The sequence below is a fragment of the Rana temporaria genome, chromosome 1 (genome assembly GCF_905171775.1).
Source record: "Rana temporaria chromosome 1, aRanTem1.1, whole genome shotgun sequence".
Taxonomy (NCBI): domain Eukaryota; kingdom Metazoa; phylum Chordata; class Amphibia; order Anura; family Ranidae; genus Rana; species Rana temporaria.
This window is the reverse complement of record NC_053489.1, coordinates 529,731,909-529,759,370: the sequence shown is the minus strand read 5'-3', so window position 1 is coordinate 529,759,370 and position 27,462 is coordinate 529,731,909. Positions and strand designations below refer to the sequence as shown.

The 27,462-nt window shown below is 45.6% G+C and overlaps 1 protein-coding gene across 1 annotated transcript in view; it reads right to left on the bottom strand.

Annotated features, from left to right (window-relative positions):
* Positions 1-27,462, bottom strand: part of RBM46 (RNA binding motif protein 46) — an 86,520-nt gene that overhangs the window by 21,987 nt on the left and 37,071 nt on the right. The window contains exon 3 of the mRNA XM_040332117.1: positions 11,456-11,923. Within this exon, the coding sequence (XP_040188051.1) occupies positions 11,456-11,923 (468 nt within the window). The remainder of the gene's footprint in view (positions 1-11,455; positions 11,924-27,462) is intronic.

The following is a 27,462-nucleotide window of genomic DNA, read 5'->3' as shown; positions in this document are numbered from 1 at the left end:
ATAAACGCCTATTGCGATTTTTTTTACCAAAAATAGGTAATACGTATCGGCCTAAACTGAGGAAAAAAAAAATGTTTCTATATGTTTTTGGGGGATATTTATTATAGCAAAAAGTAAAAAATATTGAATTTTTTTCAAAATTGTCAATCTATTTTTGTTTATAGCGCAAAAAAAAAAAAAACGCAGAGGTGATCAAATACCACCAAAATAAAGCTCTATTTGTGGGGGAAAAAGGACGCCAATTTTGTTTGGGAGCCACGTCGCACGACCGCGCAATTGTCTGTTAAAGCGACGCAGTGCCGAATCGCAAAACCTGGCCTGGGCATTTAGCTGCCTAAAGGTCCGGGGCTTAAGTGGTTAACTGGTTAAGCATCAACACAGGAATGCTTAGATGATGCGCCCTCTCTCTCTCTATTCTCTAATTTATGTGCATTAGGCTTTCTAAGGACCTGATTCAAGGGACCAGCGGCCATCACCCTTCATTACCTCCTTCCATGCGGACTTAGTTGCACCATAGTTACTGGGCCAGATTCAAGAAGCACTTGCGCCCGCGCAACCATAGGTTGCGCGGCGCAAGGGCTTACTTGCTCCGGTGTAACGAGTGCTCCTGATTCAGGAACCTCGTTACACCGACTGCAGCCTAGGATGTGACAGACATAAGCCTCCTTATGCCTTCACATCCCAGGCTGCATTCTTGCGTTGGCCGCTAGGGGGCGCGGCCATTGTGATCGGCGTATAGTATGCAAATTGCATACTACCACCGATTCACAAAAGTTGCGCGGGCCCTGCGCACGCAAGGTACGGAGTTTCTGTACGGCGACTTTAGCATAAGGCTGCTCCTGCTAATAGCAGGCGCAACCAATGCTAAAGTATAGCTGCGCTTCCCGCTCGCGACGTTCAAATTTTACGTCGTTTACGTAAGTGAACCGTGAATGGCGCTGGACACCATTCACGTTCACTTAGAAGCAAATGACGTCCTTGCGACGTCATTTGCCGCAATGCACGTCGGGAAAGTTTCCAGACGGAGCATGCGCTGTTCGCTCGGCGCGGGAGCGCGCCTAATTTAAATGATTCCCGCCCCCGGCGGGATCATTTACATTAGGCAGCCTTACGCCCGGCTGTTTAGCATATCGCCCGCGCAATTTACGGAGCAACTGCTCCGTGAATCGCGGGCAAAGCGCAATATTTGCGTGGGCGCAGAGAAAAATTTTTGCTCTTTGCCCACGCAAATATTGCGCGAATCTACCTGAATCTGGGCCATTATTTGTATCTTTATGCCTAAAGGGCATAATGGGAACCAGGAAGGCAACCTTACAAATTAGGTCTTCCAAACTAAGCTTTTTGATCGGTTCAAAGGGGGGTCTCTGAAGAACAGGGAGCACAAGGTTGATATCCTAAGGTGACAAAAAAGATGGAATTGGGGGAATTACGTGTGCAACTCCCCAAGAAAAGTATTGATAAATAATTGTGAGGCACAAGGTTTCTGGACGAGAATGGATGAGGCAGAAACTTGACCCTCAGGGCCAGACGCTGGTCAAGACCAGACTTAAGAAAGGGTATTCCCCAAAGCCGTCTGTCATTACCACTTGCCAACCGTATCACTTCCGGGTAGGGGGCACGCATGTGCGACCCATCTGACAAAACACTGGCTATTCTGTGATTATACACCCTTCGCAGCCAGTGTCATTAGTACAGTGACAGTGTATATTTTTAGCACTGATCTCTGTATTAGTGTCACTGGTTCCCAAAAATTGTCATTACCTGCCGCAATATTGGCTGATCGCTGATATTACTAGTAGGCCCTGTACACAAGATCGGTTTGTCTGAAGAAAACGGACCAATTTCATCGGACGAACCGATCGTGTGTGGGCTCCATCAGTTTTTTTCCCATCGGTGAAAAAAAATAGAACCTGTTTTAAATTTTTCTTATGGTTAAAAAAACGATAGAAAAAAACAATCGTCTGTGGGGAAATCCACGCATGCTCAGAATCAAGTCGACGCATGCTCGGAAGTATTGAACTTAATTTTTTTCTGCACGTCGTTGTATTTTACGTCACCGCGTTGGACATGATCGGATCTTTAACCGATGGTGTGTAGGCAAGACTGATAAAAGTCAGCTTCATCGGATATCTAATGAAAAAATCCATTGGTTCGTTTTCATCAGACGAACCAATCGTGTACAGGGCAGTATACAAAAAAATAAAACATTTCAGTACATGTACCATCGTTTTTTAAACGCTATAACTTTTGTGCAAACCAATCAATAAATGCTTATTGGGATTTTTTTATTGGATATATTTGATAGCTGAAAGTAAAAAATACTGTTTTTTTTAATTGTTGGTCTTTTTTTGTTTATAGTGCAGCATTGCATGACAGCGCAATTGTCAGTTAAAGTAAAGTCAAGCTCTATTGTCATTCTAGTACACGTGAGGACATATGGTAGAATGAAATGTCATATCTCTCCATGTTAGCCTATGGCCTCATGCCCACCATGACGTTTTTGAGCTGTAAATGGCTGAGCCGTTTTTAAGCTGCAAAAAAACCCAGGACCAGTGCGTTCTGAAGCTCCAGCCTTAGAGCTGTAAAGACGTCAGATGCCGGCAAACGTGATTTAACGAGGTATAACGCTGTGTTAAGCCTCGTCCGGCATTTCTTTCTCTATTCAAAATCAATGGTTCCCTATATGGGAGCCCATTGATTTGAATAGAGGTCGCACCAGAAGTCGGATCAAGATGATCCGACTTGCAGGGCGACTCGTGTGCGGAGAATCTTGAAGGGGAACCCCCACGAAAATTTTTTAAAAAATTGCGTGAGGGTCCCCCAAGGATGATACCAGGCCCTTCTGTCTGGTATGAATCTTAAGGGGAATCCCCCACACCGAAAAAAAATGGCATGGGGGTTCCCCCAGGATCCATACCAGACTCTTATCCGAGCACGCAGCCCGGCAGGTCAGGAAGGGGGATGGGCGAGCGCCCCCCCCTCCTACACAGTATCAGGCCACATGCCCTCAACATAGGGGGGTTGGTGCTTTGGGGCAGGGGAGGCACTGCACCCCCCACCCCAAAGCACCTTGCCCCCATGTTGATGGGGACAAGGGCCTCTTCCCGACAACTCTGGCCGTTGGTTGTCAGGGTCTGCGGGGGGGGGGGGGCTTATCGGAATCTGGGAGCCCCCTTTAATAAAGGGGCCCCCAGATGCTGGCCCCCCACCCTATGTGAATGAGTAGGGGTACATCGAACCCCTACCCATTCACCTGGTGGAATAAAAATGTCAATAAAAAAACACTACACAGGTTTTTAAAGTAGTTTATTAGGCAGCTCCGGGGGTCTTCTTCCAACTTCTCCGCTCTCCGGGGGTCTTCTTCTGACTTTGGGGGTCTTCTCCGCTCTCTTCTGCTATCCCCGGTTCTTCTCCCGCTCTCCGGTGCCTTCTTCGTGGCTGGCCGCTGCTATCTTCTTGCAGCTCTTTTACTAGCGGCAGCCAGCCCGGTCTTCTGCGTCGCCTTCTGCCTTCTTCCAGCTTCTTTTTCTTCCGATGTTGCCACGTCGCTCCCTCCCGCTGTAATACCGGGTGTGCGGTGCGCGATGATTTATATAGACCTCTTATGACGTCACAGTCCCAGCATGCTCCGGGTGGTGACGACATAACCCCGCCCCCTTATGTCGTCACCACCCGGAGCATGCTGGGACTGTGACGTCATAAGAGGCTTATATAAATCGCTGCGCACCGGACACCCGGCATTACAGCGGAAGGGAGCGTCGAGTCAACATTGAAGAGAAGAAGGCGACGTAGAAGACCGGCCCCCGCTGGTGAAAAAGCTGAAAGAAGACAGCGGTGGTGCCCAGCAGAAGGGAAAAAGAACCGCAGAGCGGGAGAAGAGAGCGGAGAAGTCGGAAGAAGACCCCCCCGAAGTCGGAAGAAGACCGGGCCCCCGCTGGTAAAAGAGCTGAAAGAAGACAGCGGTGGTGCCCGGCAGAAGGGAGAAGTCGGAAGACCCCCGAAGTCGGAAGAAGACCCCCGAAGCTGCCTAAAAAACTACTTTAAAAACCTGTGTAGTGTTTTTTATTGACATTTTTCTTTCAACAGGTGAATGGGTAGGGGTACGATGTACCCCATACTTATTCACATAGGGTGGGGGGCTGATAAGCCCCCCGCCTGCAGACCCCGACAATCAACGGCCAGGGTTGTCGGGAAGAGGCCCTTGTCCCCATCAACATGGGGGCAAGGTGCTTTGGGGTGGGGGGCGCAGTGCCAACACCCCCACCCCCATGTTGAGGGCATATGGCCTGGTACGGTGTAGGAAACGTGCATTGAATTCAATGCAAAACGCAGAAAAAATCACGTTAAAAACGCTGCTTTTTTCCTGGGGTCTGTACTAGCTTTACAGCCCGTTTTTTAAAACGTCAGTAGGCATGAGGCCTAAGTTTGCGTGGTTGAAGTCACCAGGAATAATGAAAAACACGTCAGGGTTGTTTGTTTGATGTTTGCTGAGAGAGCTGTAAAGTTCGCAAAGTGTGTCCTGAGCGTTTGCACACGGGGGGAATGTAAACCGCCACAATAACAATGGCCGTGAATTCCCTCAGCAGACAGAATGGTTGACACTTCACAAACAAACTCTAGCAGCGATGAGCAGTGATTTGTTACTACCACAGCATTGTTACACCATTTTTTGTTGATATACACACACAGACCACCTCGGCAAGTCTTACCGGACAGTGATAAATCTCTATCCGCTCGGTAGCAGGTTAGCCCGTGTAGCTGAATGGTGGAATCCGGGATGTTGTTATTCAGTCATGTTTCAGTGAAGATAAACACACAGCAATCCCTTGTCTCATGCTGTGTATTCAGAAGATTCAAACAAGACACTGCTCCAGGTGACCAACTACTACAGTCCGGATGTGCTGGGCGCAAGCCACGGCTCGCCACCGACGATCAATTGGAAGAAAAGAACGGCTGCACACCATAGGGACGTTCCAATGATTTTATTTAAAAAAATTGCAAATGACAGCCAACAAAAACAGTGTCTAAACCCAGGAGGTGAGGCGTGCGTTTCACACTGAACTCAGTGCTTCTTCAAACCTGTGTAGACCGACACAAAACCGAGTTGAATTAAATCCAGGTTATTTTCCAGTGAGCAAACATTAGAGAGCATAAGTGTTGGAAGAGCTGGCCTTGTGGGGTTAGCCCTTAGCCTAGCTCATATTCCTCTGCGCTTACTGCGTTTCCATCTCCTCTCACACCCCTTGCGTCACTGCCTTGTGCAGGTAGCTTCAATAGGCAAAACCGTGGTCTCTGGGTAAGTTGACGGTAAGTTGATGAATTGCAGATGCTCTTGCCCGACGTGGAACCGGAGGTATTTGAGAAACTCCTTTACCACTGGCACATGAAAATAAGCGTCCTTTAAGTCGATCAAAATCAGCCAGTCGCCTGGCTGTATGGCTTGCTGAATGGTTGATAGAGTCTTCATTTTGAACTTTCCGTGCCTTATTAGTTTGATCAGGTAAGTCAAGTCTATTACCGGGCGCCAGGTACGCTTTTCTTTTGAACCAAGAAAAGGGGGGAATTGTCCGTCCTTTGGGACACAAACTACTGTTCCCTGTGATTTTAGCAAGTCCACGAAGGACAGTAGAGCCTGCTTCTGTTCTTCCACACGCGGGAGTAGAGTGGAGATAAATTTGGGGGGAGGAACGCTTGAGAAGGTCCACGAGTGACCTGACGAGACTGTCCTGACGACCCAGTAGTCCGAGATCGAGGCCACCCAGACGTGCCGGAAGAGAAGCAAACGGGCTCCTACCTGACCTGCCTGGGCAGGCACATTCTCAAAAAGATGTGGCCGGTTCACGACCACTGGACGCTTGGCTCTTCACAGGTTTGTGAAAGGACGCCTGACCTCTACTCCAGTTTCTTTTAAAATCCCGGCCAGGCGTGCTTCTCTTGAACGCTCTGGGCTGCAGCTTCTGTACTGGGATTTCTTCCAACCAAGCAGATGCCTGTCCTGGGAAAGGAAGCCCGATTTTTCCCCCGTGGCCTTAGATATGGCATTGTCTAATTTGTTGCCAAACAGCGACGACCCCTCAAAAGGAATCTTGCACCAGGTTTGTTTGGATGAATGGTCAGCGAGCCAGGGGCAGAGCCATAAGGCCTGCTTAGCCGTAACTGAGGACAGCATAATTCTAGCCAACAGGCGGATCAAAACGACAGACGCCTCCCCCAGGAAGGCCACCACTAGTTTCAGCTCCACAGCTGCCAAACTTCTAGCCATCTCTTCCGAAACACCCCTAAGGAAGGAGTCTACATTCTCTGTCTATGCCAGGACCAGGGCGGGTTTACAAGCCATACTGGCAAGCCCATAAATCCTCTTGAGATCCTGATCTATCCTTCTTCAAGACCATCCTTGAAGGAAACCGCATCATCCTTAGGGAGAGTCACATGCTTGGCCAATTTACTCCACTCTTCATCAAAAATGCCCTTTAACTCAGCCAAGAGCGGAACGCTTGGGCGCTCTTTCCCCAGGTGTTTAAAAAACGTTTTCTGTTTAGCTGGGGGAGTGGAAGGTTCTGACCACATAAGGGCCTCTTTCACTGCTCTAATTAGCGGTGAAACTAGGGAGAAGTCGAAGCCACCATTCTCCTCATCACCTCTCAACTTGCCATCCAAAGAATCGGGCGAGGAAGCGTAGAGCTGGGAAGGGCCTGGATCCTCACAGGCCTCATCAGCCGGGGAGCCAGACAAAGAGGCAATGGACTGACTTTGTGTATGGGATGTCTCCATTTCCTTCAAAGAGCGTTGCACCACTCGTTTCACTAGAGACTTGATCTGCTGATCCTCTGTCTCTTTTTCCCCACCTGCTCGGGCAAAACGACGGTCACACAAGGACCTGCCCTCTGGGACTCGTGTGCCACATCTCCAGCAGGCTCTGCGGTGGGAGCGGCTGTCATGGTGGTGGGAGCAGTGTCTGGAGGAGGAATGGGGACCTCTCCTCTGTTGGTGAGTTGCAAGTGGCGAATCCCGTTTGGATTTAGATGAATGTTGTTGCGGCCTGGAAAGGTCTGAGTCGTTCTGGATCATGATCTGAGGATCCAAACCGGAAGGGCTGAAAAGGAAAGCAATAGGGGGGGGGAGCGAGATAGGGCATTAAGCAACGCAAATACTTGCGACTTTATCCAAGGCGATGACTTGTCCATGACCTCTGGAGGAGAACGTCACAATAAGGCAGGGCTCGACAAATCCCGGTCGCCAGGTCGCCATGGCGATTAGAAATAGTGTCCTGGCGACTTGGCTTAGAAGGTGGGCAAAAAAAAATAAAAACATTTTTTTTGTGAGCTGGCGCCATCTGGTGGTGAGCCGTTGGTATTACAAGTTATTACCACCAGATGTGAGCTGGCGCCATCTGGTGGTGGCCGTTGGTATTACAAGTTAAACAGCAATTCTAATGTAATTTTTCACTATTTTCATTGCCATCTTCTTCCCTCTAATTAGAGCCCCCAAACATTATATATATTTTGTATCCTAACACCCTAGAGAATAAAATGGTGATCGTTGCAATACTTTCTGTCACGCCGTATTTGCGCAGCGGTCTTACAAGCGCACTTTTTTGGGAAAAAAAAACACTTTTTTTAATTAAAAAATAAGACAACAGTAAAGTTATCCCCATTTTTTTAAATATTATGAAAGATAATGTTACGCCGAGTAAATTCATACCCAACATGTCACGCTTCAAAATTGCGTCCGCTCGTGGAATGCCGACAAACTTTTACCCTTTAAAATCTTCATAGGCGACGTTTAAAAAAATCTACAGGTTGCATGTTTTGAGTTACAGAGGAGGTCTAGGGCTAGAATTATTGCTCTCGCACTACCAATTCCAACGATACCTCACATGTGTGTTTTGAACACCGTTTATATATGCGGGCGCTGCTCACGTATGTGTTCGCTTCTGTGCGCGAGCTCGGTGGGACGGGGTGTGTTTTCTGGCTCCTAACTTTTTTAGCTGGCTCCTAGATTCCAAGCAAATTTGTCAAACCCTGCAATAAGGGATGGTCTGCCAAAGCCTAAAAATGCCAAGAAAAAACCTTGAGCAACTTTGCGACACACAAAAAAAAATAAACTACATATACATAAAATAAGCATTTCCTTTTAAGCCAACCTCTTTGTCTTTTTGGAAGCCTAGAGACTGATCTGTAGACTGAAGGGTTGGAAGTTAGAATAATGATCCTGCTTCTGCCGCTGCCAGGGAAAATCCCAATCAACACAGGCGAGCGGCAGCTTTTAAATGCCCCGCCTGTGACGTCACTGCCTCCCCCACCTCGCGCCTACGCTGTAAGGAGTCCCCCGAACGGCGCCTGCGCGGCCGCCGAGGTCTCCGCTTAACTGCGCGTGCGCAAACAAAGCCTCGATCTGAAAGAGGCCTTCGCGCATGCACGAACGGCGGTGGCCGCGATCCGGAACACCGCAGCGAGCTGAGACGCAGAAGTGTTCCAGCCGCCATGAGGGTGCAGCAGGGGGTAAAAGGAAGAGCCAGGGATGAAATTAAACAGAAAAAACAACACATACAATATAGAGGCGACTGCCATGGATAAACGAAGATGGTCGCAGACCTTGCCAGCTGAGGATGCATCCTGATCTTCAGGCACATAGGGGCATCCTTCCCATCATCATCAAGGAGACTAGTGCCATCAAGCTACACACCCGCCCGTGGCTGGGCTCTGAGCTGCACCGTGTGAAAAAAGTGTGCCGAGCATCCTGGAACATCCGCACGGACGTGAACATTGTTGGTCCATTGGAGGAGGAAAAGAAAGGAACGCAGTACTGAGAGGTGGGCTTACTTTTATGGGTATGGGGTCCTATAGCATTAGAGAGGAGATGCCCACATGTAGGCTGTCATGGAGTCTGTCAGGAAAGTAGAATTTTTCTAGTAACTATAAAAACATTTTTTTTTAGCTCATTAAGGCAGACAGCCATTGATCGATAAATCACCTAAGGCCAGTGGGTTTACAGTGCCATCTGCAGGAATCATTTTGGTAGGTGCAGGAAAAATGGACTTTAATAGCACAACAAAGACTCAAATATGGTTAAAATTTTAATAAATGTCCAAAAATGGTTTAAAACATGATTACATCATATAATAATTAATTTACTAGAGTGAATTAGAAAACTGTCTGAAAAGAAAAAGGGCTCTTTCAGACAGGCATTGAACTTTTTTGATAAGGAATTTTTTCATTGGATATTCCGACTGTGTGTGTGTCCCATTGGAGCTTTTCCTTTCGGAAATTCCTACGGACTTAGAGAGGGAACATGTCTTTTTTTCCGATGGAAAAAATTTATATCGGAAATTCCGTTTGTCTGTCTGGAACTCTGACAGAGAAAAAAACACGCATGCTCAGAATCAAGTCGACGCATGCTCAGAAGCATCGAACTTCTTTTTTCTCGGCTCGTCGTAGTGTTGTACGTCACCGCGTTCTTGACGGTCGGAAATTGGTGTGACAGTGTGTACGCAAGACAGCTTGAACGGAATTCCGTCTGAAAAATCCATTAGAGTTTATCCCGACGGAAATTCCGTTCGTATGTACAAGGCATTAGACCCCTTTCACACTGGGTCGCTTTGCAGGCGCTATAACGCTAAAAATAGCACCTGCAAAGCGACCTGAAACAGCTGCTGCTGTCTCTCCAGTGTGAAAGCCCAGAGGGTTTTAACCCTTTCTCAGCCTCTAGCAGGGTAAAAGTGCCCGCGACGTGGCACGCAAACAAAATTGGCGTCCTTTTTCCCCCACAAATAGAGCTTTCTTTTGGTGGTATTTGATTACCTCTGCGGTTTTTATTTTTTGCGCTATAAAAAAAATAGAGCGACAATTTTGAGAAAAATGCATTATTTTTTACTTTTTGCTATAATAAATATCCCCCAAAAATAAATATTAAAAAAAAAAATTCCTCAGTTTAGGCCGATACGTATTCTTCTAACTATTTTTGGTAAAAAAAAATTGCAATAAGCGTTTATAGATTGGTTTGCGCAAAATTTATAGCGTTTACAAAATAGGGGATAGTTTTATTGCATTTTCATAAAAAAATTTTTTACTACTAATGGCGGCGATCAGCGATTTTTTTCATGACTGCGACATTATGGCGGACACTTCGGACAATTTTGACACATTTTTGTGACCATTGTAATTTTCACAGCAAAAAATGCATTGTTTACTGTGAAAATGACAATTGCAGTTTGGGAGTTAACCACAAGGGGGCGCTGAAGGGGTTAAGTGTGACCTCATTTGTGTTTCTAACTGTAGGGGGTGTGGCTGTAGGTGTGACGTCATTGATTGTGTTTCCCTATAAAAGGGAACACACGATCAATGACGGCGCCACAGTGAAGAACGGGGAAGCTGTGTTTACACACAGCTCTCCCCGTTCTTGAGCTCCGGGGACCGATCGCGGGACTCCAGCGGCGATCGGGTCCGCTGGTCCCGGAGCTCCGGACCCATGGCTGGGCACTTAAAGAGGACGTACCTGTACGTGCTTGTGCCCAGCCGTGCCATTCTGCCGACGTATATGTGCAGGAGGCGGTCCTTAAGTGGTTAAACGCCCTGTGAGATTTTTTTTTTGTATAAGGCCAAAATGGGAAATTATTACTTGAAGACTGCCTAACCTACATGTGTAGGCAGTTTCCAGTGGTATATATGTCGCTGCAGGCAGTTTGTCTGTGTCCACGTGGAAAGTTAGCCTGTATGGGAGTGGTTTTGTAGTTAAAAATCTGCTGCTGCACCTGCAGGGCTCTAAAGAGGAAAATTGTAGGGTCTGCATCCCTTTAGACATGATTTCCTTTTGGGAGTACCTCACCAAAAATTAAATTTTTGTGGCAGGGGGTGCTCAAAATAGAATTTCTATCTTAGTGCAGACTTCTGAAAAAATCAGTAAGCCAATTATAAAAACAGGAAATTACATACAGTATTTGTGGGACATTCTGTACACCATCTGTATGCCTCTAGGTAGACACATAGCATTGCATTTTACAGAAAATTAAAGCACTGCAGATTGAAAAGGAAAGGTAATTTTTAATAACATTCAATATGATTCAATTACAATATTACTTGTGTCTCCATTGTATATGCTATATCATTTTTTTTATTCGCTAATTTTTTTCCACGAAAGTTACCCATTAAGCTATTTTCTTATAAATTCATGTTTCACATTTCAGCAAAAAAATACATTGCACGTGGCTGACTTGCTACTGTAAGCGGGTCACGCAAGGTCTGTTTCCCTCATTCTTAATTAATGCATGTAAAGTAATGATCTCTATATGATTATCTATCTCCCTTTCATTCAGATGCCATAATGGAGAAGTAGTGAAATTACCTAATGTACTTTGCCATGTGTGTTTGTGTATGGAAGGAGGGTTACGCAATCGCCGCCCCTCTGAAAAAAACATGCTGTCATAACATCCAAATCTAAAGAAAATTAATTGAATCACCTGGAATTAATTTACGTCTCGCCATCGCTGCTGCTCTGTGAGATTCAAATTCCACAAAGGCAAAACCACGGTTTTTGGTTTTGTCATTTGCACTTGGGTATACAATAACATCCACTACTCCATCTGTAACGCTCCTCATTTCTTCCAATATTTCTTCTTTCTTCCTTTCCTTTGGGATGGATCCAATAAAGAGTCTGCAGTTGTCCAAGCTTACGCAAACGCCAATAAATTTACCAGGACGAATCTCAAAATTGTTTAACATTCGAATAGCTTGCAAGGCATCCTCTTTGTTTGTGTACATGACAAATGCATAGCCTCTGTTCTCCCCACTAAATTCCATCATTAACCGAAATTCATATATTTTTCCAGCTCTTTCAAAAACAGGAACCAATTCATCTTCATACATATCACGAGGAATTTTTCCTACAAACACTTCACAGCCACGTGGAGGAGCAGGACCTTCCCAACCTAGAAACATTATGAAAAAACACATACACAGTACATTTATTTGTTTTTAAAATCCAAAAATAGTTCAGTTTAAAATAATTACAGGTTAGCAGGTGACTTCACATAGATAGTGGACCCATATTTAGAGCTGAACTCCAGCTTTTAACCTGCCTAGCGGTATTCCCTATTGGATTACATTACAAAATAAAATAAATTTCCCCCCAGTGCTTTCCACAGTGCCCTTGTCTGCAGTCTTACTGTACTTTGTGTCTGTAAACTGCAGAGCGACCATGGCATCAAAAAAGCGCGCCTCCACCCCAAAAGCGGTATATGACCTGCTGGAAGACAGCGACAGTGATGCAGAATCGCTTGCAGAGTTGAGTGATAGCAACTCGTGGGGAAGTTCATCATCAGACGCAGAAAGCAATTTTAGCGACGATCCTGCAACTGTGTCCAGCGATGTGAGGACTTTGTGCTCGATTGACTGCGGTACGGATCACGTAGCGCCCCCAAGATTTACGTTTACAGGAGCACCTGGTATCAAAGTGGATGTTGAGGGTGAGAACCCCTTGGCATACCTCCAACTCTTTTTGACCAATGAGGTCATTGAAAAAAAAATTATGGAGACAAATCGGTACCAGGAGCACCAAGCTGCTACCCATCAGAGGTTTTCAAGGAGCAGAAAGTGGGAACCAGTAACCAGAGAGGACATCTGTACGTTTCTGGGCCTAATTATTCTTCAGGGAGTGGTGGGGAAACCCCTGCAGAAGTGGTATTGGACCACCAACAAGTTACTCACCACTCCTTTTTTTTCCACAGTTATGTCGGAATACAAATTTTCTCTCATAATTAAATATTTGCACTTTGCAAATAATGAAGGCTTTGATGAGAGTTCTCATCCAGCTCTAAAACTGAAAAAAAATTTGGGAGGTTTATCAAATAATTCTGAAGAATTTCCAGCAGACCTATGTACCAGAGACATAAGTGTTGACGAAAGTCTAATGGCCTACAAAGGAAGACTCAGCTGGATAAAGGGAGTTATTTACGAAAGGCAAATCCACTTTGCACTACAAGTGCACTGCAAGAGCACTGAAAGTGCACTTGTAAGTGCAGTCGCTGTAGATCTGAGGGGAAAATCTGAAATGAGGGGAAGTTCTGATGATTTTATCATCCAATCATGTACAAGCTAAAATTATGTTTTTTATTTTCCTTGCATGTCCCCCTTAGATTTACAGCGACTGCACTTCCATGTACACTTTCAAGTGCACTTGTAGTGCAAAGTGGATTTGCCTTTCGTAAATAACCCCCGGTATATTGCATCAAAAAGAGCACAATTTGGCATAAAATCATTAATGCCATGAGAATCCAGCACTGGGCACATATGGAACTCGGTCCTATACACCAGGAAAGGGACCAAATTCAGCGAACGATTCAGCAGTTATGGCATGGAAACCGCTTTGGTTCTTTCTTTGATTGAGCCTTTGCTGAATCAGGGCTACTCTACTGTGTCACCACAGACAATTTTTTTACTTCTTCTTGAGTTCCTTCTACTGAATAAGACGGATGCATATGGGACTGTTAGGGCTAACCAGCATGACATGCCGCCAACCTTTGGCAATAAAAAGCTCAAGGCAGAAGAAAAAGTTGCCTGGCAGAAAGGAAAAATTATGGCACTGAGATGGCGGGACAAAAAAGATGTGTGCCTGATGAGTACCATTCACAACACCTCTACTGTCGTGGTACACACCAAAGGTGGAAAAGATGTAACGAAGCCCCAAGTCGTGTTGGATTACAACAATACCATGGGAGGCGTGGACAGAGCTGACCAGGCCATGACCTTTTATCCTGTGATGAGGAAGCAACAAAATATTACAAAAAAAATCTTCAGGCATCTTCTTGAACAGTGCCTGTGGAATGCATTCATTCTCCTGAAAAAAAGAGTCACAAGCCTATGGTTCATGCGGACTTTGTTTGGAAGGTTGCCAAACTTATATTTCTAAAGCACCAAATGCCAACGGCTGTAAACAGATCTGGATGTTGTGCTGCTGGCGTTGTGAACCCGAAACGCCTGACTGGTCGTCACTTTATGGACCGCATTCCAACAATGGAAAAGAAGACAGCACCCACAAGGATGTGTGTGGTTTGCTGCTCTAAGCGTGATGACACTGGCAGGAAAATTCGAAAAGAAAACCGGTTCTATTGTGCCGATTGTGACGGTGGACTTTTTTGCTGTACCATGTTTTACAATTTTCAATACCCGGGATGTTTACTGAAGCAATATGACTACTAATATTGCCCCCCCTGAAAAATATATAAGTGAGAACCAATTGCGCTACTGGGAGTAGGTCAATGTGAAAATAGGTGAAAGTATAATGAATGACGTGGAAGCAGCTCTATCTAATAGTGTTCACCGTACACAAAAAATGGAATGAAAGAAAAAATGTGATGAGCGCTACACACTTAAGCAAGGCTAATCTGGTGAATAATCACAACAACCTTCCAAACCATCAACAACTGGAACCGCGATGGCTTAAATTAAATAGATAACATACATAGAAAATGCATTAAATGCCTAGTGAAAAAATAAATACTGTGAATAACACAAATGAACCAATGAGTGGTAATAAAGATGGGCAATGTCCTAAATGAGGAGAAAATGTCCTCGATCAAAAAGATAATGGGCATCAATGGGAAATCTTCACAAAGATGGCTGATGGTGAATCATAGTGCAAATAGAAAAGCATCCATAACCAGTCTTCCAGAACTCTCACCTTAATGCAGTTGGATGTGAGCATGTAGCATGAGTGTATGCGTATCCAGAGATGTGTGTCACAATCTTTCCCAATATTATCCTCTGCAGTGGTCGCTTGCCTCTGTGACTGACTCTGATCCCGAACGGGTGACAGATCTGTGAAGGTGCTCAATGCTCCAATTGGGCAAGAGGGAGAGAGAGAAGAAAGAACGGATGCCTCCAATAGTGAAGTACGGTTTAAAAAAGGGGGGTTGCTTTATTAAAGTGCTAAAATGGACTCTTACATAAAAATGAGGTAATAGTGCAAAAATGAATGGGGACACTGTGTTCAACAGCGCCGTCTTACTGTCTCTGTTGGCCTCCGGCTTGCGTTGGTGTCACGTGATCCCAAATCCCTACGTCCTTGCATCACGTATCACATGACTTCAAGTCATGTCATACGTGACGTAACGACGTAGGGATTTGGAGGCATCCGTTCTTTATTCTCTCTCTCCCTCTTTCCCAATTGAAGCATTGAGCACCTGCACAGATCTGTCACCTGTTCGGGATCAGAGTCAGTCACAGAGGCAAGCGACCACTGCAGAGGATAATATTGGGAAAGATTGTGACACACATCCCTGGATACGCATACACCCATGCTACATGCTCACATCCAACTGCATTAAGGTGAGAGTTCTGGGAGACTGGTTATGGATGCTTTTCTATTTGCACTATGATTCACAATCAGTCATCTTTGTGAAGATTTCCCATTGATGCCCATTATCTTTTTGATCAAGGACATTTTCTCCTCATTTAGGACATCTTTATTACCACTCATTGGTTCATTTGTGTTATTCACAGTATTTATTTTTTCACTAGGCATTTAATGCATTTTCTATGTATGTTATCTACTGTATTTAATTTAAGCCATCGCGGTTCCAGTTGTTGATGGTTTGGAAGGTTGTTGTGATTATTCACCAGATTAGCCTTGCTTAAGTGTTTAGCGCTAATCACATTTTTTCTTTCAATATTGCACCATTGTTTGACCGAAAAAATTCCAGTGTTTTTGATTATACAGTGGGGCAAAAAAGTATTTAGTCAGCCACCAATTGTGCAAGTTCTCCCACTTAAAAAGATGAGAGAGGCCTGTAATTATCATCATAGGTATACCCCAACTATGAGAGACAAAATGTGGAAACAAATCCAGACAATCACATTGTCTGATTTGAAAATATTTTTTTTTGCAAATTATGGTGGAAAATAAGTATTTGGTCAATATCAAAAGTTCATCTCAATACTTTAATATATACCGTATTTATCAGCGTATACCGCGCACTTAAAATTCAGGGGAAAATCGTGGGTGCGCGATATACGCCGATACCCGCTTCCCCCGCCGAGTTTGAACTACTGCGCCGGCATATACCGAGCGCAGTACACTCGTGTATAGTCGGGCAGGCTCGGTTCCTCTCGCAGTCACGTCCTGGACGTACAGGACGCACAGGACGTGACCGCGAGAGGAGACGAGCCTGCCCGACTATACACGAGTGTATATGCCGGCGCAGTAGTTCAAACTCAGTGCGGGAAGCAGAGATCGAGCGGGGAGGACACCGCAGGACGCCGAATCCGACGAGGACACCACCGAAGCCGCAGACGGACGCGACGAGGCCGCCGATGGACACCATGCAATACACCAAAACTGTAAGTACTAAAATCTTTTTTTCACAGGAATGCGGGTCCACTTTAGGGGTGTGCGCTATACGCCGGAGCGCGCAATACCCTGATAAATACGGTATATCCTTTGTTGGCAATGACAGAGGTCAAATGTTTTCTGTGAGTCTTCACAAGGTTGTCACACACTGTTGCTGGTATGCTGGCCCATTCCTCCATGCAGATCTCCTCTAGAGCAGTAATATATTGGCAACACGGAATTTCAACTCCCTCCAAAGGTATGGGGTTGAGATCTGGAGACTGGCTAGGCCACTCCAGGACCTTGAACTGCTTCTTACGAAGCCACTCCTTCATTGCCCGGGCGTTGTGTTTGGGATCATTGTCATGCTGAAAGACCCAGCCACGCTTCATCTTCAATGCCCTTGTTGATGGGAGGAGGTTTGCACTCCAAATCGCATGATACATGGCCCCATTCATTCATGTACACGGATCAGTCGTCCAGTTCCCTTTGCAGAGAAACAGCCCCAAAGCATGATGTTGCCACCCCCATGCTTTACAGTGGGTATGGTGTTCTTTGGTTGCAACTCAGCATTCTCTCTTCTCCAAACACGAGTTGTGTTTCTACCAAACAGTTTTACTTTGGTTTTATCTGACCATATGACATTCTCCCAATCCTCTTCTGGATCATCCAAATGCTCTCTAGCAAACATCAGATGGGCCCGGACATGTACTGGATTAAGCAGGACACCTCTGGCACTGCAGGATCTGAGTCCCTGGCAGCGTAGTGTGTTACTGATGGTAGCCTTTGTTACGTTGGTCCCAGCTCTCTGCAGGTCATTCACTAGGTCCCCCCGTGTGGTTCTGGTATTTTTGCTTACCGTACTTGTGACCATTTTGACCCCACGGGGTGAGATCTTACGTGGAGCCCCAGATTGAGGGAGATTATCAGTGGTCTTGTATGTCTTCCATTTTCTAATTTTTGCTCCCACAGTTGATTTCTTCACACCAAGCTGCTTGCCTATTGTAGATTCAGTCTTCCCAGCCTGGTGCAGGTCTACAATTTTGTTTCTAGTGTCCTTCGACAGCTCTTTGGTCTTCACCATAGTGGAGTTTGGAGTGTGACTGTTTGAGGTTGTGGACAGGTGTCTTTTATACTGATAACATGTTCAAACAGGTGCCATTAATACAGGTAATGAGTGGAGGACAAAGGAGCCTCTTAAAGCGGAGCTCTGCCGTAAAAAAAATATTAAAAGCCAGCAGCTAAAAATACTGCAGCTGCTGACTTTTAATATAAGGACACTTACCTGTCCTGGAGTCCAGCGACGTCGGCAGCAGAAGACGAGCAATCGCTCGTCACTCTGCTGCCCCCACCGCCATCCTTGGTGAGGGAACCAGGAAGTGAAGCATTGCGGCTTCACTGCCCGTGTCCCTAAGGCGCATGCCCTAGTGCTCACTGGTCCCCGCTGTGTTCAGAGAGCCGTGTGTTTCCCAGAACACAAGGGGGGGGGGAGTGAGGCACTACCCACAGGTCCCCGCAGAGTGGACTCCCGGAAGTGGGTGCAAATATCTGCACCCCCCTAAAAGGTGCCAAATGTGACACCGGAGGGGAGGGGGGGGCCAGGGGGTTCCGATAAGCGGGAGTTCCACTTTAGGGTGGAGCTCCGCTTTAAAGAAGAAGATACAGGTCTGTGAGAGCCAGAAATCTTGCTTGTTTGTAGGTGACCAAATACTTAATTTCCACCATAATTTTCAAATAAATTCTTTCCAAATCAGACAATGTGATTGTCTGGATTTGTTTCCACATTTTGTCTCTCATAGTTGAGGTATACCTATGATGACAATTACAGACCTCTCTCATCTTTTTAAGTCTGAGAACTTGCACAATTGGTGGCTGACAAAATACTTTTTTGCCCCACTGTATTATTTACAAAAATTTAATGGAAAGTATTATTATTATTATTAAATTATTATTTAATATATTATAATTTATGATTTTATGTTTTTAAACTTTATCATACCCGAGATGTCTACTAGACTCTGGTTTGGACAGATTTAATGCCTCGTTTCCACTGAGCGGATCGGTTCGGGTCGCTTAGAATGGAACGGGTTAGAATGGTCCGGTCTATTCTGCAGAGCATTTCCACTGCAAATCGGACCATCCGGGACCATGCAAGGTTTAGAAAAAAAGTCTAGCACATCCACCAATCAGTGAGATGTATTTGTAGGTCCGCTCTAATGGAACCGTTCCATTCTCTATGGCCCCACATCTGAAGCAGGACCCAGAATGGTCCGGTACGGTTCGCTTTTATGGAACGCTTTCATAATGGAAACACCCAAAAAAGCGTACCGTAACGAACCGTACCGCTCAGTGGAAACGAGGCAAAAGTGAGTTATTCCTAAGAATTACAGGCCTACATTGTAAAACGCCAAATTTCCATGCAAAATAATAATAATGCCTTGACAAAGTATTCATACCACTTGAAATGTTCCACATTTTGTCATGTTACAACCAAAGATGTAAATATATTTTATTGGAATTTTATGCGATAGACCAACACAAAGTGGCACATCATTTTGAATGAAGGGAAATTATAAATAGTTTTAATTTTTTTTTTTACAAATATAAATATATATCTGAAAGGTATTTGTATTCAGCCCATTTTACTCTGATACCCTTAACTAAAATCTAATGGAACCAATTGCCTTCAGAGGTCACTTAATTGGTAAATAGTGTCCATCTGTGTAATTTAATCTCAGTATAAATACAACCGTTCTGTGAAGCCCTCAGAGGTTAGTTAGAGAACCTTAGTGAATAAAAAGCATCATGAAGGCCAAGGAACACACCAGACAGGTCAGTAATAAAGTATTAGAGAAGTTTAAAGCAGTGTTAGGTTATAAAAAAAAAAGCTTTGAACATCTCACAGAGCACTGTTCAATCCATCATCCGAAAATGGAAAGAGTATGGCACAACTGCAAACCTACCAAGACAGGGCCTTCCACCTAAACTGACAGGCTGGGCAAGGAGAGCATTAATCAGAGAAGCAGCCAAGAGGCCCATGGTGGTAGAATCTGTCCACAGGACAACTATTAGTCGTGCCCCCACATATCTGGCCTTTATGGAGGAGTGACAAGAAGAAAGCCATTGTTGAAAGAAAGCCATAAGAAATCCAGTTTGAAGTTTGGGAAAAGTCATGTGGGGCACACAGCAAGCATGTGGAAGAAGGTGCTCTGGTCACATGAGACAACATTTAAACTCTTTGGCCTAAAAGCAAAACACACACTGCACATCACCCTGAGCACACCATCCCCACTGTGAAACATAGTGGTGGTAGCATCATGTTGTGGGGGTGCTTTACTTCAGCAGGGACAGGGAAGCTGGTCAGAGTTGATGGAAAGATGGATGGAACCAAATACAGGGCAATCTTAGAAGAAAATCTGTTAGAGTCTGCAAAAGCTTGAGACTGGGGAGTAGGTTCACCTTTTAGCAGCACAACAAGCCTAAACATATAGCCAGAGATACAATGGAATAATTTAGATCAAAGCATATTCATGTGTTAAAATGGCCCAGTCAAAGTACAGACCTAAATCCAATTGAGAATCTGTGCCAAGACTTTAAAATGAATACAAATGCACGCCACACTTTTCACATATTTATGAAAAACATTTAACATTTTCCTTACACTTCACAATTATGTGCCACTTTGTGTTATATGTATCACATATAATCCCAATAAAATACATTTATGTTTTTGGTTGTAATATAAAAAAAATGTGGAAAATTTCAAGGGGTATGAATGCTTTTTCAAGGCACTGTAGTTTGTTTGGGCAAAGCTGATCCAAGCAAACTATGTCCCTCAGTAACATGTGAGGCCTCAAAATGTGCAGAATAAATTGTGATTAGCTGAGGTTACATACAACATACCGCGTTGTGTTCCGGGTTTGAGACGAGACTTCCAGTCTCATACCTGGAACACAGTAGAGTCTATCACTGTGGCCATTTAGAGAAAGTGTTGTATTTTAGCAATGAAGCAATTCTAGCAGGGAAGCTAGTCTCAGGTATGAGACTAAAAGTCTCAGCTCGAACCCGGAACACAATGTGGTATGCAGTATGAAGCCTCAGCTACATATAGTAGCTAAGTAGCCCATCCAGTGGCCTCGCATGTTAGGTTCAATAAAGTTTTATTGTAAAGAACAATTTTCAACAGACAGTAAAAGGAAAAACAAACCGACCGCCCGCCACTGGGCAGTTCGATCCATATAACAAGAATCATAAGCATTCCACATCATGTAAGCAGGTGTGAACAGACATTACTTCAGTACAATATTGGTTATATAAACACAAGTACAACGTGCTGACCTGCGACCAATAAGAACTTCCCCCGACCCCGGCGCCCCTCTGGGAACCTGCTGCGCCCAAGGCCAGGTGGAAGTAAGAAGTAAAACAAGTAAGGCAGTAGTGCAGGTAGCTGTGAAATAACAATAAGTCTGTACAACACTTAAGATCCATATCTGGCAAATAAGCTTGCAGAGTACATATGAAAAAGAAAAAGGGATTTCATAGCCAGGCACATTTGGTCTGTGGAAGAAGAACTGAAAAGAACAGAGGATAGGAAAGTCGAAGAGGTAGAGGGACAGACAAGGGGGGTAAGAAGAGGGTGGGGTGGGGGGGGTGAGGGAGACAGTGTGCTCAGGTCCCCCCCGACGAGCACCAATCGAGGGTTCTCAAATTATGCTAAGGCGCTGGTGCTGGCAATACATTTGAACTGGGTGGAAGTCAATTTTTTAGTTTTTCTGAGAAGGAGTAATGCCTTCAGACCCCCCAGGTGAAGGAGAATTTGGCATAGTTGTCTAGGGATTTGGCCTGCAACTCTTCCATAAGCATTACACCGTTCATTTCACTTACCCATTCAACCAGGGTCGGGGGTGAGGATGACTTCCAATGTCTGGAAATCAACTGTCTGCTAGCACTGAGGCAAAATTTAAGGAGGGTATGCTTCTGGAATTTGAAGGTACCAGGGAGAATGGATAGGAGGGCAATAGAAAGAGAGGGATGGAGAGGTTTGCCATACAGATCCAAATAGACTTGGAAAACTTGGTTCCAAAACGAGCGAATCAGGTCACAATCCCACCATATATGACGGTACGTACCAGTAGCCGAGTTACATCTCCAGCATGAATCAAAAGCCGATGGGAACATGATCCTGAGGGCGGTTGGTACACAATACCACAGCGACAGCTCTTTATAGTTATTTTCTTGAGCATAACTCGAGATTTATGGGTGTAGAAGAAAGCTTTGCGCCAATCTGCCTCACTTATGTCTTTCCCGAGATCCCCTGACCAAGCTGTGGTAAATTTAGGAAGAGAACCGTGGGTGTTACCTAGTATCATTTTATATATCAAAGAAAGAGTGTTGCGGGGGGTTTCCAGAAGTGAGCAAAGTTGTTCAAAGTCCGTCAAGGGCCTATGGACCTGTCCTGAGTCATGAAGCTGCTTGCAATAGGCTGTCAGATGTCCATATGTAAGCCAGGTCACTCTAGGGAGCGTGGAAGCCTAATTCCTCACAAAGGAACCGGAAGATACGTTCACAAATTGTTGTGCAGTGGGCCAAGAATCCCTATTATATTCATTGATCAGTTAGGTGAATCTGCCCTCTGGGAGGGCTGGGTTGTCAAATAAGGGAGTCATCGGGCCCGGATCCGTGGTTAAAGTGCAAGCCGCCTTCCTCCGGTACCAAATCGCCAAGGCGTCTCTGGTGAGGGGGGGATAGCTCCGAGAGAGATCGATGCAACCGATCATGTCCCCAAAGGAGGACCCGGAGGTAAACCGGGGACAGATCCTGTTCAACTAAAGTGGCAATTTTACATAATAGACGAGGAAACCACTCCAGGATCCTCGAAAATACCACTGCCGAATGGTAGAGTTCAAAATCCGGGAGACCCGTTCCACCGTTAGCAATGGGAGAGCAGAGGAGTTTGTGTTTCAATCTCGGGCGGTTCCCCCTCCACACAAACTGTATGGCCATAGAGCGTAGCGTATGAAAGAAGGCGGAAGGGAGGGTTATCGGAAGCGCTTGGAACAAATATAATAGTTTGGGCAGAATATCCATCTTTAACGTATTCATATGTCCAAACCACGACACTGGTAAATCTAGGCGGTCCTTGGTGAGACGTCGAAGTCTGGTCAGGAGGGGGCTATGATTTAGGGCATAGATCTCAGATAGTTGAGCTGGGATGGCCTGTCCCTAAATAGGAGATAGATTTTGCCTGCCATTGAAGGGAGAAATTAGACTTAAGGGCCGTAAGGACGGGCTGCGACAGTGATACATTTAAAGCCTCTGTTTTGGATAAATTTTGTTTATAATTACTCGGTCTACCAAACCGATCTATCTCCGCCAAAATGGACGGATTGGTTACATGGGGTTGGGTAATATACAGCAGAAGATCATCCGCGTATAGGGAAAGTTTACAATGAGACGAAGGGGTCTGGATCCCTTGTATGCTTGGGTTTGCTCTAAGCGCCTTGGCCAAATGTTCTAGGCCCAGACCAATTTGGGCGAAGGGTGGACTGCAGGAATAGCCAACTGACCCTATCAAAGGCCTTCTCCGCATCACAGGAGAGAAGGCAGGTCGGAATTCGGTTACGTTTGGCGTATGCGATAAGGTGTATCGTCTTAGTGGTGTTGTCTCGGGCCTTCTGGCCGGGACAAAGCCCACCTGATCTCTATGTATGATTTTGGGAAGTAAGGGGGAAAGGCGATCAGATAGTATTTTTGTAAATAGTTTCAGGTCTACGTTTAAAAGGGAGATCGGCCTATAGTTGGGGCATCGCAACGTTTTTTTTCCGGGCTTTGGGAGGACTACTATTTGGGCAAGAAGGAGGCTAGAAGAGGGGGAGAAGGTCCCATCAATGGCATTAAATGCTTTTTCTAGGAGGGGGGCCAACTGGGGTGCAAATGTCTTGTAAAAACGTGGGGTGAACCCATCTGGGCCAGGGCTTTTACCGTTTTTAAGTTTCTTAATGACCAGCTGAAAATCCGCTTCCGTTAGAGGAGCTTCCAGTTCCTCCACATCCGTTGTTGGAATGGGCGGGAGAGCGGTGTCTTGGATGTAAGAAGACATATCGCATGAGGGCGCGGTCACTGAAGATGGGGACCTAGGCGCTTAAGGGGGGAGATTATAGAGGTCCAAATAATATTGACGGAACTCCTCAGCAATGGGGGAATTAGTCATTAATTTTCCCTTACTGGGAGAGAGGATGAAAGGGATATGTTTCCTAGCTTGACGCGGTTGGAGTGTATTGGCCAGCTTAGCCCAAACAAACTGTAAAGTGTATGAAAAGCTGGAGTTCAGCTTTAACCACTTCCAGACCAGTCCATTTATGGCACTTTTTAACAATCTGTATTTTTTGCTAGAAAATTACTTAGAACCCCAAGACATTATAACCCTTTAAAAGCCTTTACAAGTTACCAATTCATATTTACATAGGAGGTCTAGTGTTAGAATTACTGGCCATGACCTTTCATTCGTGGTGAAGTCTCACATGTGTGGAACGACCGTTGTTTGAGTGAGTGCGGGAACGACACATGTGCTCGCCTTTGTGCATAAGTGAGGGGGGGGGACCTTTAACATCTTTTTTAAAATCATTAATTTTTTTTTTTTGCACTGCTGCTTTAAAAAAAATGTTTTGCAGTTTTATTGCTGTCTCAAGGAATGTAAACATTCATGTGACAGTAATAGACATGTGACAGGTCTATAAGACCCCACATGCCTCCTCTACCCAAAAAAACAATTACAACACCAAGATCAGTGTTTTTGAATGCTTTTGATTTAAAAAAATGGTGCAGTTGACACTTTCTGTGTTACTATAGCGAACAGCTAATCCTGGCTTTGTTCGGCTGTCCTCGGAAGGCGACGCGCGAAGGGGGCATCCCCTCCCGCTGCTTGTAATATAAATCAAGTGGCTAGTTAGCCACTCCCATTGCTATTACAAGAACGTCGACCACCAGCTCTACCTGAAGGAGTCCTCCCGGTATACCCACTGAAAGTCCATCGACATACAGGTACAACCCTGGTTTGGAAGTGGTTAAAATGTTAAAGTAAGACTATAAGCAAAACATTTTTTTTATTATTTGGGAAATAGTAAAGGAAGTTTATGTCCCCTGTCAGATTTTTTTTTACCATCTGTGTCCCATTTCGGAGATTTCCCTTCACTTCCTGACCCATAGACAAACAGGAAGTGAGCGGAAATCCCTGCAACTTAAAGCGGTGGTTCCCCCTTAAAAACAACATTTTTTTATTCCACTGCCCCCCCACATTCCATCACGATTAAGGCTCTTAATATTTTTTTCCTGCTGTACATACCTTAGTACAGCATATTCACCCGTGCATCCGGGTTGCGAGTCCCGCGGGAGTGGGCGTTCCTCACAGGCTGTTGATTGACGTTTTCCCCAAAAACGAGCTCTCCCCCCGTCGCGTAAGCCGCGTCACGATTGGCGAAAGGAGCCGAACGGCGATGCGCATGCGCAGTATAGCGCCGACTCGCCGTTCGGCTCCTTTCGCCAACCATGACGCGGCTTACGCGACGGGGGGAGAGCTCGTTTTTGGGGAAAACGTCAATCAACAGCCTGTGAGGAACGCCCACTCCCGCGGGACTCGCAACCCGGATGCACGGGTGAATATGCTGTACTAAGGTATGTACAGCAGGAAAAAAATATTAAGAGCCTTAATCGTGATGGAATGTGGGGGGGCAGTGGAATAAAAAAATGTTGTTTTTAAGGGGGAACCACCGCTTTAAGGGAATTGCTTGGTGAACCCCAGGTCACCAGAACTAGATAAACTGTCAGCACAAAAGACTAGTGCATAACAAATATAAATGGATATGGACAGAGGATAGATCTAAAAAACAGTCACAGTTGTTTAGTCCATATTCTAATATGTGGTAATAACCAGTCCTTTAAAGGAGGAGAGGAGAGGGATAGGAGGATGGTAGCTGTCCTCAGAGAAAGTCGGCTCTGTAAGGGGAAGACAGGGGAACAAAACAGGAAGTACAATATGTTGGTCACAATTTATTGGGTTAAAAAGGAAATGCACTTACAAACATGTATAAAAAACGGGCTCATCTGTGTGCTGTAATCACAGTGCGGTCCGGTCTCAGGTGCATCCAGGCTCACGGGTAGGTAGGAAGCCAGCCAGAACCAGCGTGGAACACAGACGATGACGTCACAGTAGGCGGAACCAGAGAGAGCACCAGGGGAAGGACAGTATAAGGCAAACCACTGAGAATCTAGGTTACGCGCTTGGAGCCTTCTGCTCCTTCTAAAGTGCATTTCCCTTTTAACCCAATAAATTGTGACCAACATATTGCACTTAGGTGGCGCTTCCTGTTTTGTTCCCCTGCTATCCTCCAATAATCAGACTTATCTGATATGTGCTGTTGAGGCTGCACTGATGGGCACTGATGAGGAAGCAGTAATATGCAGCACTGATAGGTGGCACTTAAAGGCAGCACTGATGGGCACAGATTGGCCTCACTGATGGGCACAGACTGGTGTCACTAATGGGCACTGAAAGGCAGCACTGATTGGCATAACTGATGGGCACAGATTGGCCTAGACTGGTGTCACTAATGGGCATAGAGTGGCATCGTTTATGGGCACTGCCGGGGCTGCATTGTAATCAGGGCACTGATGATCAGTGCCCCGATTACCTTTACAAATCTACCCTGTGAGGACATGCTGCCGATCGGCTCTCTTACCCTTACATTCTGTCAGTTTGAGGTAAGGAGATCAGATGAACGGCACTTCCTTGTTTACATGTGATCGGCTGTGATTGGGTACATCTGATCACATAGGCAAAAAGCCTCGGCCGCGCAATAGTGGCTAAACTGGGGTTTCTTTATATGATGTTGTCCCAGAATGAGCGCCCCACTGCTCCGCTGTTATTTGACGGTGGGCGGGTGGCAAGTGGTTAAAGTGCATTGCCACCTACACACAATAAACACCATGGATTTTTTTCCGACGGAATGTTCGCTCAAACTTGTGTTGCATACACATGGTCACACAAAATTCCGATCGTCAAGAACCCGGTGACGTACAACACAACGAGCCGAGAAAAATTAAGTTCAATTATTCCGAGCATGCGTCAAATTGATTTCGAGAATGCGTGACTTTTTGCGTGTCGGAATTGCATACAGACGATCGGAATTTTCAACAAGAACTTTTTTTGTCGGAAAAATTGAGAACCAGCTCTCAAATTTTTGCTGTCGGAAATTCCGACAGAAAAAGTCCGATGGAGCCTACACACGGTCGGAATTTACGACCAAAAGCTCACATCAAACTTTTCTTGTCGGAATTTCAGAATTGCGATACCCTAAGGCAGGCAGGCCCAAGGTCCCAATCGTGGCCCCTGTTCCGGTTTAATATGGCCCCTTCTGGTGATTTGGATATATATATCTTTTGTGGCCCCCAGTCAGATTACATACAGGAGAATCTCAGCAGTGTCTGTAATAGGAAGTCCTGGCTTCTGGGCTGGCATTGGACGACTTGTCTGTCTATCATAGGAGGCAGGACTTTGTATTAAAGGGGCCGCCGAGTAAACAGGAGATTCTCCTGTATAATCTGTTGGTGCTCGAGGCCAACAGACCAATGGTGCTGACGCCAGATCAAAAGGGAGGGCCACAGGCTGACAGAGACCCTCTCTCATCACGAAGCACAGAAAAAAACACTGTGACATGCGCAAAATGGGACAAGCATATATGTGTCCCTGATGTCCGAAGACGCCAGAACGTCCCCCAGATGGAGTGCAGCTACCACCGAACGAATGGATTCCATGCGAAACTACCCGACGTTCACAAAAGGTATTTAGGGCCTGAGGCCCATAGAAAACCCCAAACCTCTCGTCCTGCAGGAAAGGTAAAATTACGCCGCAGCTTAGCAAGTCCCACACTGCCCAAGGCAGACCGACGGGCCGGGAGAGGAAGACACGAGGAAAGAACTTTGTTCTGTGGATAGGAGGAAACCCTATCTAGTACTCAGAAGAGACCACCTCGCAGACGCACTGGTCGGAGAGCAGGGAGGTTTCACCGAATTGTGAACCTGCAAGCCACCCCTCCCACCTAGAGACAGGGAGGGAAGGCTACATACATTGGCAGGATTTGGGTGCTG